General features: G+C 44.4%; 1 protein-coding gene across 6 annotated transcripts in view; it reads left to right on the forward strand.

Moving 5' to 3' along the window:
* Positions 1-21,095, forward strand: part of MICAL3 (microtubule associated monooxygenase, calponin and LIM domain containing 3) — a 239,392-nt gene that overhangs the window by 61,929 nt on the left and 156,368 nt on the right. For all 6 annotated transcript variants that reach the window (XM_084616997.1, XM_084616994.1, XM_084616995.1 and 3 more), the window contains exon 2: positions 11,875-12,258. In XM_084616997.1, coding sequence (XP_084473123.1) covers positions 11,995-12,258 — 264 coding nt within the window. In that variant the 5' untranslated portion in view covers positions 11,875-11,994. The remainder of the gene's footprint in view (positions 1-11,874; positions 12,259-21,095) is intronic.

Raw genomic sequence — 21,095 nt, forward strand, 5'->3', positions numbered from 1 at the left:
GTGATGATAATTCAAATCTTTAGACCCATGTTTTTTAAAAAAAAAAAAAAAAACCCCAACAGATTAAATTATTTTTCTGGCAACTGGCAAATCCATAAAAAGAACCATGCAGGTTGGTCAGATACTGGCCAGGTGGTAACCGTACCCCTTGAAGTGGAGTCATTTCTTGTTGGCCTTTATCCAAATGAGGATTGACTTAGAAGGGGAAGATAGAAAAGTCCTTGAGGTTGAAAAGCAATGACAGAAGCTTCTTGTATTCCTGCTAATAGACACAGATACTGCTGATCATAGGATTACCACCTCTCCAGTATTCGACTGGCCTAATCAGTTTTTTTAAGGGATTTGCCAGAAAAATAATTTAATCTGCCAGGTTTTTTTTACATGGGTTTAAAGATTTGCATTATCACTATGATACACTGAGATATCTAATGTTAAAAGTTTCTGTGTCCAGTTAAAGATGCGCAGTGTTTCTACTTCCACGGTTTAAGCGATAACAAATCAAAACTGTGCAAGAGAGGGTTTGAGTCGTGAGAATGAGGAGAAGGGGAGGTTTGCAGATTTGCCTTGTGGTTGGGAGTTGGAATTGTGCGGGCTTGCCTTGTTGGGGAGCTCGGGGGGTGGCTCTTTTTTTTTTTTTTTTTTTTTTTTTGCATTTCAAAGGTGGTAGCCCTAGCTGATTGGCATCCTTACATTTATGTTGGATTGAGTCTTCATCCTTTGCTCCCCTCTGACTTATTCATACCAACCATTTTCTCACAGGATCCAAGAGCATTAACAGTGCTTGCTTCTTCAAATGATGGTTGCTGCCTTACTTCAGAAGCTGTGCATGCCAAAGCCTCAGGGGAGGAGAATAAGTAACACCCCCACCACCACCTCTGTCCTTTGTAGCTGGTTTCCTAACAGATTTTCACTTGCTGTTGGCATTGAACTTTGTATCATCTTTGCTGAGAGAGGCATCTCTGCATACCCAGCGCCTTGAGATGACTTGTTATCTGGCCAACTGAGGCTGGTTTCAGTATCTAGTGGGAGCCAAATGTCCAGCCAAATGGGGAACATACAGCCCTGTTGCTATTTTTAAGCACGGTAATGGTATGCACAAGTGCTGTTAACCTATGAAATGGAGGCTTTCATCTCCAGACAGAAGTCCTGGTCCTACTCAGCTGTCAGCTCTCCACAGAATCCAGATCATTACTCCTGTAGAGAGCAGTGAAGTGTTAAGGTATGCTTATCTGTGTGGGGACTGTCACCATCTTTTGACACTACAGAGAAACAAGTGCTCAATTCCACACAAACGTCTTGGAAATATAATGGGCATAATGTTGTATCATAACAGTCTTTTACCCAGGGCACCCTGAATGAAACATAAGATAGAAGCTTCCCTCCTGTGCCATGCTCACTTTTTCTCCCTTACTCATGAGGAGAGCTGGATAGTGATAGGATGAGACTTTGAAGGTTGTGTGGAGAGACAAATTTCTGTTGCATTATGTTGCTGGGTTACTTGATTTGATCTTCAGTCAATTGACATGTCTGTTTGTTAGTGTGTTGGTTTTTTTTAAAAACAGTTGGCCTTTATCCAAGTGAGGGCACCCAGAACTCCTATTTTAGAAGAGTAATAATTCAAATAAATAAGCAAATGGTTTAAGAATTAATACAAAATTAAGATTGTTTAGTATGTCATTAGGTTAAGAACTCAGATGCTATGGTGATGGGGGTGGGTATGTTGTTACAGAGAAAGGATGCTGTTCCTCTAAGAGAAAGGCAGGGTGGAGATTCTGTCTCCAAGCAATACAGTAAGTTATTGGCGGGGAAATTAGCCTTGAGACTGGCTCTAGAAAAGGAAAGACTTTCAAACACTGCAGAAAGGGGCCTAATAAAAGAACCAGTTTTGTGAGAGATGGTTTGTGCTTAATTTTTTTTTTTTTAGGCTAAGAAACTCCATTTAATCTTCAATCCTTTGAGTTTTTGCCATTTAATCTGTGAGCTCTGGGATCTAGATGACTCTGCATAAGAGTCTAGATACATAAGTATAACCCTAATTCGGATAAGATTCTCGATACATAGCATAGATTCTATAACATTGATTCGGATAAGATTCTAGATAAATAACTGTAACCCTGAAACTGAAGGTTATATCCCCATCTTGAACCTGCCACTCAAGCACAATGGCCAGCCACTGAAACAGATATTCAAAGTTTACTGGAAAAAATCTTTCTCGCTCTCTTCAAATTGCACTCTGCATCCTGTTCAAGTTCTCTGCTCAATCAATACCATTCCTGCTGGTGTATGTACTGCTGCCCTCTGCTGTATGTAATTAAATCTATTGAAGTGTTTGTGGATTGTGATGGTCTCCCTTTCTACAGGGACTGTCATACAAAGACAGTATAGTCCCTAATTCTTATATGGAGATTCAAGTGATAAAGGTCCACGTTTTATGGATTGGATTCCTGAGATATATACATCATAATCCGTGTGTATGGTTTTGCTGGCAATTATAGCCATTTTTGAACCCATAGGTTCCCTGCCCTCCCAGATATTTATTCCGAACAGAGTTATTTGTTATAAAAGCTCAAATGAAGTGGCTGTGTGGGGCGGAGGGAAATCTATAGAGCCCTCATGCCCACATGTTGGTTTGCTTTGGCTGCTTCTCTCCCAAATACTGTTGCTGGTTCTGCAGTAAGGAATTTAATTTCCAAACCTATAAACCCTTCTGCCGACTAAATTTTGTCTTCCATAACAGAAACAGGAGGTGTTTCCTTTAAGTGATGTATTTGAGCTACTCAGAGCAATGTACTTCATCCTGATGCTTTTGATCACATGTGGTGGGGATATCATCAGTATTGTACCACAACTGTTGTGTGTCCCCTGTCTGCCTGTTCCTTTTCTACCCACTCCCTTCCAGAAAGTTGCCTGCTTTTTTTCCATCACCAGAATAGCTGAAAAGTTGGAAGCAGCACAAAGTGCTACAAAATTTGCTCATCTATAAGGAATTTATTTACATTTTGGGTGCAAGTGGTTGGGAACATTTTACGTTTGGGTATTGAGAATCTGGTATTCACCAAAACATGCTAGGGAATGTGCCTCAGAATTTAAAAAAAATCCAGACTGTCACTTTTCTGGGATATGCAATGGTGTAGTAGCTGTGTCGGTCCTAGGATGTTACAGAGACAAGGTGGGTGAGGTAATATCTTTTAGTGGACCAACTTCTATTGTTGAGAGAGACAAGCTTTCGAGCTACACAGATCTCTTCTTGAGGTCTGGGAAAGGTACTTAGTGTCACAGCTAAATACAAGATGGCTAATGCTGACACAGATGGCTGAGTGTCTGAGCTTCATGCTTGTTGTGTTGAGACATAGCTTGATGCTGAGGGTGAAAATAGGTTTGATCATAGGTACTGACGAGAGCAGTGCTACTCAAAGTTGTGGTCCGTGGACCGATGCCGGTCTGCGAGCCATCAGCTGCCGGTCTGTGTGCACATTTGGGGGAAAAAAATTGCCAGTCCCCCACATCAGATAGCTTGAGAAGCACTGGATTAGAGCACCTATGGAAAAAAATTAGTGGGTGCTTAGCACCCACTGGCAGCCAGCTCCCTTCCTTCCCCTCAGCACCTCCTGTCTGCCTGCGGCCCTGCTGATCAACTCCTCCCCCTCCCTCCCAGCACCTTCCGTCTGCCAAGATCACCTGTTTTGCGGTGTGCAGAAGGCATGGGGGTGGGCGTGGGGACAGGGTGCGCTCGGAGGAGGCAGCGGAACTGGGAAGGAGGGAGCAGGGGCGGGAAGAGGTAGGGTGGGGGCTTGGGTGGAGGCCGGACCTGGGGCAGGAAGAGGCAGAGCGGGGGCAGGAAGAGGTGGGGTAGAGGCTTGGGGGTACAGGTGGAGGTGGAGCAGGGGGTTGAGCATCCCTGGGGCCTAGAGGAAGCCAGCACCCATGGGTTTGGTGATCTCAACCCAGTCCAGACAGTATAATTCTAGGCAATTATCAGTCTGTACTGAGATGTATATGGCAGGGCTAGCTGGAGTTGCTGCAGGGTAGAACTGAAGCATGCTGGCGGAGCTGAGTGTGGCAAAAGAGAAGCTTGTGTAACACCTGCCTGCCCTATGTCAGGTTAGAAATTTCTAAATTTCATAATACTTTTTGAAGAGCAATAAAATTTATGTATGTGCAGTATTTATATGATACAGTTGCGGCTGTTTTTACCATCTCTCCTGTTTGGCTTTCCAGGGTCACAGTCACCCCTTGGCTCTGACAGAGGTGTACGCTGATCTTGAGGTTTTTTTATTTGTATTAAAACCACATTCTGTGTGGTTCTTATTAGCCAGTTAACTTGCTCTTTTGAGGTTCTTTTGGCATCTAGACTATACTATAATGTAACCTCTGATTACCTGTTGCCAAACTGCTGCCCTGGATTTTTTTTTTTTTTTTTTTCAGGATGCTGGTAGAAAATCCAGTCCTCAAAGGACTTAGATTACTATGCTGCTGGAGTCCCCATATGCTGTCCACAGCTTCCAGGCTGTATGTCCTTTGCATTCTTTACTAAGAGTCAGACCAATTCTTCATTCTTTAGTGTTCAGGGTTTTTTTTTGTTTTTTTTTTAAAAACCTCTCTTCTCCCCCACAAGCATACCCTCCCAGTGGTATATCATGCTGGCCCAACAGAGATATAACTAATCTGTATCCTGTACTGTGTTCCAAAGCTGGTGAGGTCTGCTGTGCAGGAAATACTGATCCTCAACGGGAGTCATAGCTGGGTCCTCCCAAAGAGAACATATTGTTTTTGTCATATGAAAGTGTCCATTCCAGCCATTTTGCAGAGACCTCCTTTAAACCAGAGCTGTCAATGAATTATAGGATAGCTATGGAGGAATTCTAGGAATGTCAACCTTGTAGGATCTCCTAGGATGGTGTCTAAGCCTGGCACTATGTTTCAGTGGGTCTACATGTGAAATGAAGTGGTAGGACATACTCAGTGCATTTGTGTTCAGAAACACCCAGCTGTTCCACCCTGTCTCGCCTGATTCAGTATTGAAGACTAACATTTATGTATCTCTGCTGATTATGGTGTGACATGATTGTAGATTTACCTGAAAAGGGGTGTGTTGTACACATGGAGTATCACACCTTCCCGTAAGGAATAGGACTGGGGAAAATTACAGTAGTCTTTAGGGAAACCTTTTCAGGATGATGAGAGACTATTGCAGAGGTCCCCAAACCTAGGGAGCACAGAGGAACAGCATGGGGAGGGGGAGTAGCATGGCCTGGTCCAGCTCCGACCCTGGCCAGCCTTAGCCCCCTGACTATGGCACAGCAGTGGCTCTGCACCCGGCCTCAGCCTCAGCCCCTGGCTGCAGCTCCATTCCCAGACCTGCTCCCAACCGCAGATCTGTTCTCAGCCTCAGCACCCTTACCCCTGTCTGCATCCTCCCCCTCCGGTAGCCACAGCCTGGCCCCGGGGTGGGGGTGGACAGGAGTAAGGGGCGGGGCACAACCCTGAAAAGTTTGGGGACCACTGATCTCGTGGAATAGCAGAGCCGAAAGGTTCCATGGCAGTTGATCAGAAAGAAGGGATGAAATTGCAGTATTGGGGGTAGTGGTGAAGTAGCGGGGGCAAGGGAAGTGCCCCATACCTTTGGGGAAATAAAAGTCTGAGAGAAAAGAGGGGTGATGCTCCAGGAAGTTTGGGCAGATACTGGCACTGTATGGGAGCAACTGAGAGCACTAAGTCATATCCACTGCAATGACTGGAGTCCATCATGAATGGAGGGGTTTACTCCAGGGAGTTACGAAGTAAAGATTGATTGGATATAAAGTTTATCTCAGAACAGCAAACAGGTGGTAGAGCTGCTTCATGTTATTTACTCTGTACCTTAATTTATACAACTGTAAAATGGGGTTATTGGTGCTTACCCGGATTTGAAGAATGTTTTGGCTAATGAATGCTACATAAGTCTCTTGTTAATATTTTCACTGCATTAGTTGGGATGTTGGGATTTTTCCCTGCTCCCAGGAAACATCTCTTGAGGATGTGGGGCAATAGGCAGGGATTCTACCTGTCAAACTGTAAATGCCTTTGGCATCCCTCTTCTTATACTTTTAGAGCCTGTTTCATTTAGGGGAGTATTGCTCACTTCACCTTATTGGAATATAATGTATGTTGACTGCCACACTTCAAAGATCAGTTTGGTCGGGCATTCCCCCTCTCTGTACTGAGGGAGCATTTTCTTCCTTGAGTAAAGAAATTCCTCTGCTGTTGTGCCATTGATTCTGCATCACTTGTGCTTTGAAGTGTGGTGACAGTGCCAGGATGTGAGGCCCTTAAAGAACAAAAGACTGGTCTTGATTTTAAAGTGGTGGTTCTACCAGAGTCCTTAATTGCCCGAGGTGAGGATTTCTGCTCTCAGGGGAGCTGCCAATCAATGGAACTCAGCGTCATTGTACCCTGTGAACGGTGCTGCACTTGCTGGGTGAAACGATAGATGTCAGGTCATTCAGGCTGGGCTCATTCCTTTCCTCCTGAAGCTGGTCTTGTATTATACCAGCTTTCCACATCTCTTACTATTCCCTTGTGATCTTAAAAGGAGAGAGAAAAAGTGAACAGATACATTATAACCGTCTAGCTTCTCTCTTTCATTCTTCCTTGAATGGATAAATGCTGCCGCTGGGCAGTCCTGTATTATGAGCATTTTGTGACTCATGGAAACTGGTTAAAATGAACCCTGAATTAAAAAATTCTTAACTTTGATGACTAAGTTGAGCAACTCTGTCTTGCTGAAGGGAATCCTGACTCACCACTCAGCCATTTGAGACACTGTCATTCTAATCTAGGGTGATCAGATGTCCTGATTTTATAGGGACAGTCCTGATATTTGGGGCTTTTTCTTATATAGGTGCCAATTACCCCCCCACCCCCATCCTGATTTTTCACACTTACTATCTGGTCACCCTATTCTAATCAAACTGTAGAACAGTGGTTCTCAACCAGGGGTCCAGGGCCCTCTGGGGGGCCATGAGCAGGTTTCAGGGGGTCTGCCAAACAGAGCCAATATTAGACACGCTGGGGCCCAGGGCAGAAAGTCTGAGCCCTGCCGCACAGGACTGAAGCCAGGGCCCTGAGCCCCACCACCCAAGGCTGAAGCAGAGGCCTGAGCAATTCAGCGTTGCAGGGCGCCCTTTGGCGTGGAGCCCTGGGCAACTGCCCTGCTTGCTACCCCTTGCCAACCCTGGCTTTTATATGCAGAAAAACAGTTGTTGTGGCACAGGTGGGCCATGGAGTTTTTATAGCATGGTGGGGAGGGACATGCCTCAGAAAGAGAAAAGGTTGAGAACCCCGGCTGTAGAAGAAGAAAGCTGTCCATTTGTCTTTGTCCCCACTTAGGTGCACTCTTAATTAGGGACTTCTGCTGTGGTCACAGGGTAACTAGGCTTGGAAGCATTAGATTTTTATCAGTCAGTGTCAGTTAACATCAGTTTCACGGTGCGCACACACACAAACCAACAACAATATTTCTATCCATAATAATTAAATTTTACAGCTAGGAAAAGTAAGAAAAATGCTGCTTGAGAATTTTGAGAGACTATCATTAAATAACTGTCTGAAAGCCCCATAATTTCATGCACATATGAAAATGTAAATCAATTTAAAAATCAAGAAAAATGCTTAAAAATAGACATAGGTATCTGCCAGAATTATGAAAAAATAAAAGTTCTGCCAAGTCCTAAGGATAATGCAGTAGGAAGATGCAAAATAGCATTTTAGTTGAGTTCAGGGAAGTAATAATTGTCAGTGTTTTTCAGACACTGTCAGTTGCCTTGAAATAAGCACTGCAATAGTGAATATAGAATCATATAATGGTAGAAAAGTAGGACTGGAAGGCGGGGGGATGTTTTCTTGAGATGCAGACTTGCTCCTTGTGAGCAGTTAATATGCACTGTTTTCTTTTAGGAAGAGCAGGTTCTCATTTGGGCAACTTAGTTCCTTTATGGGCTATACCTCTCCCACCTGTGTTCCACCTTGGAGAATGCGTTCAGAGGATACAGATGGAAACCAAAATGCTTCAGCCCCTGCTGAACTTTTGGTTAGTTTATTAGAAGACAAACAGATCTAATGTCCAGTATGTTTTTCTGTCTGCTAAATTTTATGGAACGGAGGCAGGTTTAAATAACATCTTAAAACATACTGTGCATGATGTTGGTGTTCTTCTCTCAGTTATGGAGGGGAAGCAACAAACATTGCAACTGCATCTTTGGTCCTCCTATGTCCCCATTTCTTGTCTTTATAATATGGGGCAAAAATAAGTGGGTTTTTTTTAGTAACTCTAGTTATAGCCATCCATTTTGAATTTTGTTTTACAGCCTGATAGCTGGCCTTGCCCTCCAACCCAAAAGGCCTAGTAAATATCCATGTGTCATTTAGCATGAGTTGAATGTTCTGCAAAGGGGGCCATTTCTTTGATTCATTTTGTAATAAAGTAGACATTGTTGGCATTAAAAGGAGCTTTTTGGCTGTTCGGAATAACAGTTTTATATTGGATTATATGAAGGATCCTCGCTTGTTCAGAAATTAAGTTCTGAGAGGTGTCTCTGGCTGATGCCTGTAAAGATCAAAGATTCGGAGCATTCCTCTCTTGCCTCTTAACTTTTTTTGCTGGTTATGAAATCACAAGAACCTCAGAACGGATGAATATTGCTTGGAAGAAAAAAATGTTTGCTCTATCTGACGCTTTCCCAGTCACTTGCATGATCAAACTCCAAAGCCCACATCACCTCCAAGACCTCTTCCAACTTGCTAAATTGGACTTAAGAGCCAGGAGGGGAATGAGTTTTGCAGGCAACCCATTCTCTTACCATTTGCACATCTGTTCAAATGTTTATGCAACTTTGAAATTAACATTCTGTGGTGACTGTAGGGAGGAAACACCACCTGGAATCGTTCATAGTATGTTTTATTTTTGTTGGTTTCTTTTGTCCTGGCATGAGCAGGAGATCCTGAGCGTACTTGCAACCATTAGTCAGTGACAACCTCTTGCTATTGTTGTAAATAGAAACATGAGCCCTGTTCCTGCATGCACTTCATGGGCTTTGTCTTTCTTTCCCAACGCTTTAGTGTAGTAGCCAAGGAATGTGCAGAGCTTCTGAGTCAGCAATCAGCTGCCTGGAGACAAAACATGCAGGATACTGCCGACTTGCAGAAAAGCCAGAGACACATACTTATAGCCTGGAAACCTGGCGAATACTTCTGCCTGTCCTTGCTTTGGCTCCTGTAGTCCCTGTGATCTCTGGCTTGTTGCCCTCAGATTTCAGGGGCTTCAGTTCTTTGCATTAAGAATGTAGAAATTGTGGCAGTGGGAGGTAAATGGAAATCCAGTGAAGCTACATGCAGAAAACAGCTGAATTTCTTCATTAAGAATAAAGAAAAGGAGTACTTGTGGCACCTTAGAGACTAACCAATTTATTTGAGCATAAGTTTTCGTGAGCTACAGCTCACTTCATCGGATGCTACTCTGAAACCGTTCTTTAAGAATAAGTGGCTTACATATAGCCCCTTATAAAGTGGAGTGTGAAGAGTCCTATATTCCCCTCCCTCCCCCAAATAGTTAATACACTACTTTGGTTAACCTGTGTACAATGAGACAAACTTACAAAAGAAGGTCATGGCTTGGCAGAGTTTAAACACAAAGAAATAGGTTCCTGGAACAGTAGCAGTTCTGGGTTTAACCCACAGGGAGACTCCACTGCAGGATCATTCTGCTGCATTTGTTTGGCGAAATAAAAATAGAGGCAGCATTAAGGAATGAATCCTGTGGTGGCTTGGATCTGGGTGCTTTAATAACACTCTGTAGACTAATGGACTTCTCTGTGAAATTGCCATTACCTGCAGGGGGTTTATGTCTCTTAATCTAGATTATTCATTATTGGGAAACATTTTGTAAGTGAAAGGAAACCAGGAAAACATTTAATGCAAGGATCACACTGAGTGTTAGGATCTTTGAGTAATGGTCAGTGACAAGTAGACACAACACAAAACAGAAGTTGTACGTTGCAGCTTTTAGCTAATTGTGGGGAGGGCTTACAGTTAGTGTTACATAGATGTAAACGAAGTAAGCAATCCAATATGCTTAAAGCACAGTGTCTTCAACCCCTGGAAAAGTATGCCTTGAGAGCCACAGCCTGGAGAGTCTTTTCACTCTTGTGAAATGGGAATTAAGATTAAAAATAAGGAAGATCATCATTTCCATACCACTTAGTGGATGTTACTGATATGGCCATAACTACTGGCAGCCAATCAGAGAAACCACTTCAATGCAGTAAAACAGTTGCACTAATGAAGTCCGAATCATGTAAACCCGCCACCATGCTCTGGATTCTGTAGGTGAAAACTTGTATCTCTCAACCAAAAAGTAATTCTGTGTTGTGTAATGGGGTATCAGCCTACTCCGCCATTCCCAGTGCTGAGTATTCACTATCATGTTGGGATATGATCCAACGTGCCCAAACAAACTGCTGCAGAGCTATGACTGATTGGGGCAGAGATATGAGCTGCAGAGATTTGACTTGGCTTCCTTTCTGGTGAGAATCTGAAAGATTTTTATCTGAATCCTTAGATTCCTTTTCTGCCCTAGCCTCTTTCCACCCTCTCCCCTCTCCCCAAAAAACCAAAACAAACCTCTATTTTCAGTAGTATTCTAGGAGCTGCATTTTCACATTCTGTACAGGTGCTTTGTTTCCTCTGCGGCTTTACCCATTCTATGCTCAGATGGCAAATGGCACTCTTTTCTCAGTGTGCAAGAGAATTTTTTTTATAGAAATAAAAGACAAAGTACTTTGTGTTCTTTGCTGAAAGAAAAAAAAAAGCTGCCTTTAATGGGTTCATATAAAATGCTATACCCACTAAAGGGAAAAGTTAACAGTGATGATAATACAGCATCCAAATCGCTCCATCATATCGAGTTTCCGAAAAGCAATTAAGGCCAGAAGAATACCCACAGAGAGGCTAGACAGGGCAAAGTGAATGCCCTGGTATGATGGAGCAAGTACATTGGAGGCATCTTTTTCATTCTAATGATACTGATCTCCTTTGGAAAACACTGTGAGATCTACTGATGAAATGTTAGATATTTCTATTTTTATTGTTGTCTTTTCTTCCTCAGGCATTTGGTTGCCATTTGCAGGTTAAACTTCCTTGGAGTGCAGTAGGCACACTCACTTTCCTTAGGTCGCTCTTTAACATTGCTGTGTTTGAGGCTTCTTCAGCCAGTAGCACCATCTTCAACATGCTTTTTCCTCTTCTTCAGGTGCTGTATGTAGAGATGCATGTTGCTTGTTGAATGAAAGAACCAGCATTGATTTTGCTAGCGAAATCCCAACTCTTGCAACTTTTTCCTTATGTTGGTGGTGCTGGTGCTTGTAAGAGGAGCTAGATGTAAGCACAGCTGTGTTATGGAGGTACTGGTCTCTCCACAGCTATGGTTATGTCTAGCTTTTCATTACAATTAAAAGCCTGATGGTTTTTGTTTTTGTTGTTTTTGTTTTAACACTTCCTCCTCCCCTCCCCAACTTCACCAAAATTTTATCCAATTCACTTCAAACTTCTGCATATGGAGCACAAAAGAAACAAATGTTTGGAAAACCTTGAGTGTGGGAGGGAATCAGACAAAGCATTCATGATTTGATGGTCTTTAAAAAAAGATCAGATGTTTAAATGTTTGAAAAACCGTTCTAATAATTTTTTTTTAGAATGTTTTTTCTCCATCAGCTTGGCTGAGAACCTCTGTTGCCTTACTATTTATGGAAAGATTGAACTACTTTAGGTGGTCAAAGTTGTAACTCTAGAAACATGAGTAAAAATGCAAGTTCATTGACATTTCTCTCTGTTACTTTCTAGGTTAATAATGCTTGTGGGCTAGAGGTGAAAGTGGCTGGGCAGAGCAACATCAGGAAGGCCACCAGAGTGGAAGAGCACAGCTGACCCCACACCAACTAGGGCAGCTGTTGAGTGGGAAGCATGGAGGAAAGCAGGAACGAGAAGGTGAACCAAGCCCACATTCTCTTCGACAGATTTGTCCAGGCCACAACCTGTAAGGGGACTCTGAAAGCTTTCCAAGAGCTTTGTGACTACCTAGAGCTAAAGCCCAAGGACTATCGTTCTTTCTATCATAAACTCAAGTCCAAGCTCAACTACTGGAAAGCCAAAGCCCTCTGGGCCAAGTTAGACAAGAGGGGCAGCCACAAAGACTATAAGAAGGGGAAAGCATGCGCCAACACGAAGGTAAGGAAAATGGGTCTCCAAGGAGCTTACACACCTGAGCCAGTAATGATCTGCCTAACTCGATACTATTATTTGTCTGCAGAATATGCAAGGGCAGTACCTGGGTCGGGGGAAATCTATGGGGAAAGGTTTATGAGGAAAAGGAGTTTCTTCTTTGTGCAATTGCACATTTCCATTCCACTGTATGTGTGCGTGTGCCCTGTGCAAAGATGTTGGAAACTTTTTTTCCCTCAGCGGTACCCGTTGGGGTGGCTGGAGCGCCCTCTGTCACTGGTATAAGGGGGCAGAGCCACTCCAAGCCGCTTCAGTTCCTCTTTACTGATAGTGACAGTTGTCAGAACAATTCAGGCCTGTTAATTCAAGTGCTTCCCTCACTCCTTTTCTGTATATAGATCCTGTTTACCAGTTTATTATTTATAGTTAGTGTTAGACAACTTGTAGTGCTAGGTTTCCATTTTTGGTCTATTTTGACCACTTTTTATCTTCCAGTACCAGAACAGTGCTGCATTCCCCAGGGTTTAAGTCTTGCTGGACCTTTATGAAACCCATGCTGCTCAGCGACCCACACCCAGCCTCTTTGAAATGTTTGGGGGGAATTCCCTGTTCATGACAAACATTACATTTGCACGTGATTCAAGCGCCATTAAAAAAAAAAATAGGGTGGTGAGGCTTGAGTGCTTGCTTATAGAAGTGGCACTTTGACCCCGCCCCATCAGAGTGGCCACGCGGGGAGAGAGCCTCAAGAACATCAGCTTTGGTATGGAGTGCTCGCCGGAGATGCCTGCAGCTTCTTGGGACTGTACCCCAGGACCAAAGAAAAGGCTCAGGCCTTCCTCAGGTTCTGTTCCTCATTCAGCTGTGTTGGTACTGCAGCCAGACAGAGGCACAAACCTGAAGAAGCATTCAGAGTAGAGACAACCCCCATCCCAGGCAGGCTTGTCACCTCCTTAGAGGGGATCACCATCTTGGGAGCCTGTACCAAGTCTGTTGAGGCTGTCCCCCTGAAAGGCATTTTCAGAGCCAACAGATGATGCTGATCCCAACAACCCCAGAGGCATATGCAGCCGCAAGAGACATGCTTAGCCTCACAGTACCGGTATGGCCAGCAGGGAAGGTCCTCAGCTGGTACCGATGCCCATGGTTCATACCTCACCTCATTGAGATCCTGCGGTGCTGCTACCCAAGCCTCCACAGAAGTCCATGTTGTCTAGAGGAAAGCTTCCCATGATTTTCGTGATACCGCCATGCCCAGGCTCAGGCTACCTCTCACCAGTAACAGCTGGATTTGCACCTCCGCTGTCAGAAACCTCTGACTCTTCTTCCTGGGACTTAGAGGTGAGGTCCTCTGTATCCCACCCAGGATGGGGGAACATACCCCCATCAGAGTAGTTGGGACCCTGCGCCATGCAGCAGCCCCGGCACTGGGATCCTCCTAAAGGTCAATGGCCCAGACAAGGATGGGTCCCAGGCCTAATTCCGTGGCCATTCTGGTGTGTTTCCCCCCTCCTCGACCTCGTTTCAATCATCTCGCTTGCTGTCATGGAGAGTGCACCAAAGGCATCAGCACAAAGAGCATCATTTTCCCAGTACTGAGATTAGTACCGAGCAGCCAGAAGCTACTCAGGCCCCCTCTCTGCCGCACAACACAGACCAACTGCCACCTCAGATGCCTGTTGCTTCCTCATCCTCATCACCAGATGAGGCTGTTGAGCCACTGCCAGACGACCACAGAGTTCATCAAGGTCTTTTTAAAAGAGTTGCCTCTGTACTTCCCATTCAGGCAGACGAGTTGCACGAAAGCTCTTAAAAGTTAGTAGTCAACCTGGTATCAGTCACCTCAGCCAGGGTAGCTCTACCAATTAGGCAGACGCTCTTCTTCTTTGCCCCCACAGCAAAACGAGCTGAGAGAAGATACTTTGTCCCCTCTAAAGGGTATGAACATTTTTTTTTTTTTTTTTTTTTTAATCCTCATCTCCCCTCACAGGTTCTCTTGTGTTGGTAGCTGCCAATGTGTGGGAAAGGCGGGGCCAAAAAGCGTCCATCCACACCTAAAGGCAAAGATTCAAAGAAGCTGGATCTGTTCGGTTGCAAGCTTTATTCTTCAGGAACCCTGCAATTCAGGATTGCAAACCAACATGATCTCCTGAGTTGATCTGACTTCACCCTCTGGAAGAACATTATGAAATTTAAAGACAAGCTACCAGAGGGCTATAGATAGGGCCCTACCAAATTCGCAGTCCATTTTGGTCAATTTCGTGGTCATACTTTTTTTTTTTTTTTGTTAAATAATTTTTCATGATTTCAGCTATTTAAATCTGAAATTTCACAGTGTTGTAACTGTAGGGGTCCTGACCCAAAAAGGAGTTGGGGGGGGGGGTGCACAAGGTTATTGTTTGGGGGTGGTGGTTATGGTACTGCTACCCTTACTTTTACTCTGCTGGCATCGATGCTGCCTTCAGAGCTGGGCAGCTGGAGAGCGGCAGCTGCAGGCCGAGAGCCCAGCTCTGAAGGCAAAGCCAGCAGCAGCGCAGATGTGAGGATGGCATGGTCTGGTATTGCCACCCTTATTTCCATGCTGCTGCCCGTAGAGCTAGGCCCTCAGTCAGCAGCTGCCGCTTTCTGGCCGCCCAGCTCTAAAGCCAGCACAGAAGTAAGGGTGGCAATATCGTGACCCCCCCCCCCCCCTAAAATAACCTGGTGACCCTCCTGCAACTCCCTTTTGGGACAGGACCCCCAATTTGAGAAACGCTGGTCTCCACTGTGAAATCTATATAGTATAGTATCGGGTAAAAGCACACAAAAGAACAGATTTCACAATCTGTGATGCATTTTTCATGGCTGTGAATTTGGTAGGGCCCTAGCTGTAGACAAGAATTTGCAGTAATGGCTCAAGAGGGTAAACTGGTTGCTAGGACTGCTCTTCAGGATAGTTTGGATAGCGCAGACTCGGCTGCTCAAACCATGGCATCAGCTATTGCTATGAGAAGGTGTTCATGGTTGCAATTGTCTGGGCTACCTCTAGAGGTCCAACAGACTATCCAGGACCTTAAAAAAAGATTTCAGAGAAAACAGACGACAAGCTTCAGAGCCTTAAGAATTCCGTGGCAGCATTCAAATCCCTTGGGATGCATCCCCCCGCAGCAAAAAGAAAAGCCATTTCATCCGCAGCAGCCATACAGACACCCGGGGTTTGCTTTCCTCAGTCCCAAGATCCACTAAGGAGAAAGAGCTGAGGTTCTAGGAGATAGCATCGGTGGGATCATCCTGTCCAGCCACTTCATCCAAGCAGGCATTTTGATGGGTTTGTCAAGGAGAGTGTACTAGTTACCACAGCTCCATCTGTTCTCCAGTGTTCGTTTACCAGTCGCTAAGGCTATGTGTCTGTCACGGAAGTCATGGATTCCATGATTTTCTACACCCTCCATGACTTCTGCAGTGGCCAGTGTGGTTGCCCCCAGGGCTACCCATGCAGCTGGCCTTGGGGACAGCAAACCACCCACTGCTGGAACGGCCCCGCAGCCAGCCACTCGGGCGGCCCCGGGGCCAGCCGCACTGGACGCTGCTGGGGTGGCCCTGGCTGCTGGCCCTAGGGACTGCCTGAGCAGTGGTCCGGGACTGGCTGGAGCAGTGGCCCCGAGGACAGTGGCCTGAGCAGTGGTCCGGGGCCTGCTCGAGCAGTAGCCATTGAGTAGCCCTGGGGCCCGCCCACCTAAGATTTAGTCAGGGGTATTTATAGTAAAGGTAATGGACAGGTCATGTGCTGTGAATTTTTGTTTATTTCCCGTGATCTGTTCAAGATTTTTACTAAAACTGCCCATGACTAAATCGTAGTCTTACCAATTGCTTTTGGTAATATCCCACTTGGATATTAGAAGGTTACTTCAGTTTTTCTCCCTTGTTTGTTTGTTCAATTCTGTTTTTATAGGGTTGGTAACTAAAGGCTACAGTACGAAATATTTACGCTAATAGTGGTATGTTCTTGAAGACATATGCACAGCTCTAAGATTTGCTGCATGCCTTTAAACAGATATCCCGTGTTGGGCTGTTTTCATGTAGAGAAATGCAATGCACATATGAGTTTTTACTTTTACCTAGTTTCTCTAATGCTGTTAATTACTTGTCTCAAATGCTGGTTGAATCCCCCATTAAGGCTTTTTTATACATGATGTCTGAGAAATGACCATATTTGTACTATACATAGTGCTCAAGTGAGAGTTGAATTTATTTGATTTAAAGAAAGCTTATGTTACTTGTTCACTTTTACAATTTTTTATATTCCTGCTTTTAAACACAATTGGCAGACAACTAGTTAAAAACACACACAAATTTAAATGGGGAAAAAAACTATTTTGAAGTTTCCCTTAAGGGCTAAGATTTTACATATGTTAAGTCAGGACATTTATCTATCATTTCTCGAATAACTTCAGTTCTGTCATATTGTGCACGCACACATGACCAATTTTTAGGAAAGTTTCAGAACATCCAAACTGGGGTGAAATTGAGGGGTTGAGGTAATCAGAAGCCTTGGTGCTGTGAAACTGGAGAGGGGGGTGCTAATCCTTTGAATCTCAGCTTTAGCTCTGCAATCTTAAGAGCTGTGTTGGACTGAAGCTCTGCAGGTGTGTGAGTTCAGTCATTGCAACATATAGCCAACATTCAGCTAACCAGAAAATTATGCTTATAGAGTATTAAAGCAGAAGAGTTGCACGTGGTGTTTTGCTCAGACTTGAGCACTTAAACACTGTGACATAAGCATTAAAAATGTAATGTCATGGGGTTATTTCACTGTGAGAACCACTGCTCCAAATGTCTTTACTCTTGTTCCTGAAAAATCTCAGCTATAGGGTATTTTTGAGGGGGAAGTTGCGTATAATACACAAAGTTGTTGCGGCTATTGATCATAATTCCCACCTCAAGTTAGAACTTGTCACTGTCTCCAGTTGTAGAGCTTCAGTTAAATTACTGTTAGCACCTCCTTATAAATCCAATACATAGCGCTTTGAATTCTGAACATTCTTACAGGAGAGCCAGTTTTTGCATGAGGTCTCAACCTGGAAAGGGGCTGGAAGTGTGAGGAAGAGATGATCAGTTTAAAAACAAAAAGAAAAGGAGTACTTGTGGCACCTTAGAGACTAACCAATTTATTTGAGCATGAGCTTTCGTGAGCTACAGCTCACTTCATTGGATGCATACCGTGGAAACTGCAGCAGACATTATATACACACAGAGATCATGAACCAATACCTCCTCCCACCCCACTGTCCTGCTGGTAATAGCTTATCTAAAGTGATCATCAAGTTGGGCCATTTCCAGCACAAATCCAGGTTTTCTCACCCTCCACCCCCCCCACACACAAACTCACTCTCCTGCTGGTAATAGCCCATCCATCTCAGCCCAGCAGAAGCAGCTGTCCTATCTCGGGGCCTCTCCTTCTGCCCCTCCACCCCCACGAACATGATACAGTTCTGTGGTGACCTAGAATCCTATTTTCGACATCTCCGACTCAAGGAATATTTCCAAAATACCTCTGAACAACATACTAATCCACAGAGGCCTCCCTACCAACACTACAAAAAGAAGGATTCTAGGTGGACTCCTCCTGAAGGTCGAAACAGCAGACTGGACTTCTACATAGAGTGCTTCCACCGACGTGCACGGGCTGAAATTGTGGAAAAGCAGCATCACTTGCCCCATAACCTCAGCCGTGCGGAACGCAATGCCATCCACAGCCTCAGAAACAACTCTGACATCATAATCAAAAAGGCTGACAAAGGAGGTGCTGTTGTCATCATGAATAGGTCGGAATATGAACAAGAGGCTGCTCAGCAGCTCTCCAACACCACTTTCTACAAGCCATTACCCTATGATCCCACTGAGAGTTACCAAAAGCAACTACAGCATTTGCTTAAGAAACTTCCTGAAAAAGCACAAGATCAAATCCACACAGACACACCCCGACCTGGGATATTCTATCTACTACCCAAGATCCATAAACCTGGAAATCCTGGGCGCCCCATCATCTCAGGCATTGGCACCCTGACAGCAGGATTGTCTGGCTATGTAGACTCCCTCCTCAGGCCCTACGCTACCAGCACTCCCAGCTACCTTCGAGACACCACTGACTTCCTGAGGAAACTTCAATCCATCGGTGATATTCCTGATAACACCATCCTGGCCACTATGGATGTAGAAGCCCTCTACACCAACATTCCACACAAAGATGGACTACAAGCCGTCAAGAACGCTATCCCCAATAATGTCACGGCTAACCTGGTGGCTGAACTTTGTGACTTTGTCCTTACCCATAACTATTTTACATTTGGGGACAATGTATACCTTCAGATCAGCGGCACTGCTATGGGTACCCGCATGGCCCCACAGTATGCCAACATTTTTATGGCTGATTTAGAACAACGCTTCCTCAGCTCCCCTAACGCCCTTACTCTACTTGCGCTATATTGATGACATCTTCATCATCTGGACCCATGGAAAAGAAGCCCTTGAGGAATTCCACCATGATTTCAACAGTTTCCATCCCATCATCAACCTCAGCCTGGTCCAGTCCACACAAGAGATCCACTTCCTGGACACTACAGTGCTAATAAGCAATGGTCACATAAACACCACCCTATACCGGAAACCTCCTGACCGCTATTCCTACCTACATGCCTCCAGCTTTCACCCTGACCACACCACACGATCCATCGTCTACAGACAAGCTCTGCGATACAACCGCATTTGCTCAAACCCTTCAGACAGAGACAAACACCTACAAGATCTCTGTCAAGCTTTCTTACAACTACAGTACCCACCTGCGGAAGTGAAGAAACAGATTGATAGAGCCAGAAGAGTTCCCAGAAGTCACCTACTACAGGACGGGCCTAACAAAGAAAATAACAGAACGCCATTAGCCGTCACCTTCAGCCCCCAACTAAAACCCCTCCAACGCATTATTAAGGATCTACAACCTATCCTAAAGGATGACCCAACACTCTCACAAATCTTGGGAGACAGGCCAGTCCTTGCCTACAGACAGCCCCGCAACCTGAAGCAAATACTCACCAACAACCACATACCACACAACAGAACCACTAACGCAGGAACTTATCCTTGCAACAAAGCCCGTTGCCAACTGTGCCCACATATCTATTCAGGGGACACCATCACAGGGCCTAATAACATCAGCCACACTATCAGAGGCTCGTTCACCTGCACATCCACCAATGTGATATATGCCATCATGTGCCAGCAATGCCCCTCTGGTCAAACTGAACAGTCTCTACGTAAAAGAATAAATGGACACAAATCAGATGTCAAGAATTATAACATTCATAAACCAGTCGGAGAACACTTCAATCTCTCTGGTCACGCAATCACAGACATGAAGGTCGCTATCTTAAAACAAAAAAACTTCAAATCCAGACTCCAGCGAGAAACTGCTGAATTGGAATTCATTTGCAAATTGGATACTATTAATTTAGGCTTAAATAGAGACTGGGAGTGGCTAAGTCATTATGCAAGGTAGCCTATTTCCCCTTGTTTTTTCCTACCCCCCCCACCCCCAGATGTTCTGGTTAAACTTGGATTTAAACTTGGAGAGTGGTCAGTTTGGATGAGCTATTGCCAGCAGGAGAGTGAGTTTGTGTGTGTGTGTGTCCCCTGGAAAAAAGGGGGTGAGAGAGCCTGGATTTGTGCTGGAAATGGCCCACCTTGATTATCATGCACATTGTGAAGAGAGTTGTCACTTTGGATGGGCTATTACCAGCAGGAGAGTGAGTTTGTGTGTGTGTGTGTGGGGGGGGGGGGTGGAGGGTGAGAAAACCTGGATTTGTGCTGGAAATGGCCCAACTTGATGATCACTTTAGATAAGCTATTACCAGCAGGACAGTGGGGTGGGAGGAGGTATTGTTTCATGATCTCTGTGTGTATATAATGTCTGCTGCAGTTTCCACGGTATGCATCCGATGAAGTGAGCTGTAGCTCACGAAAGCTCATGCTCAAATAAATTGGTTAGTCTCTAAGGTGCCACAAGTACTCCTTTTCTTTTTGCGAATACAGACTAACACGGCTGTTACTCTGAAACCAGTTTAAAAACAATTTGCTTAAATATCTGTGGGATCCCTGAATGACTCTTAGCTTAGTAGTAATATTTTTTAGTAAGTTGTCCTGTGGAGGCACAAGAATGGACATCCATCAATATATTATTAGATACCTTACATGCTACATTCAGAATATCTAAATGCTTAAGTATGACCTAAACTTGTATTTGAAGAAAGAATGAGAAGTAGAATTTAAGAAAAATACCTTAGTAGGACAAAATCATTGCTAATTAATATACAGGAACATTCTGTGGACCTGAATTTATGAGCTGTCCGGTATAAAATAATTCATTTACTCTCTTGGATCCTATCATGACTACTTCACAATGGGAGCGTCATCAGAAAAATAAAAGTTGGCTGTGTAAATGGGGCCTGGATGCTTATATCATATTTAGTCCTCTTTGGGGATGTGGCTGCGAAAAAAACGGAGCGGTCATTAACTTTGTATAAAGATGCAGCTGTTCAGCTACTAGGTAATACTTATCCTCTTCGGAACCTTGACAGACGGAAGAAAAGTTTTTGAGAATTGTATGATCAACAAAGAAATCGATAACAAATGGGAAAAACAGGTGTTTTTCCCACTCAACAGAAGTCAGTTCCTATGTTTTCAGGCAGAAAAATAATATGATAAAGGTGGACTGTTTACTACAGATCACTTTGTGAGCCATTTGGGCTAGTATACAGGGTTTCTCTGAGGCCGTAGGATTGCACTCTGGGTAAGTAATGCTAGCATGCCAT

This window comes from Lepidochelys olivacea (genome assembly GCF_965140295.1).
Source record: "Lepidochelys olivacea isolate rLepOli2 genome assembly, chromosome: 1".
Classification (NCBI taxonomy): domain Eukaryota; kingdom Metazoa; phylum Chordata; order Testudines; family Cheloniidae; genus Lepidochelys; species Lepidochelys olivacea.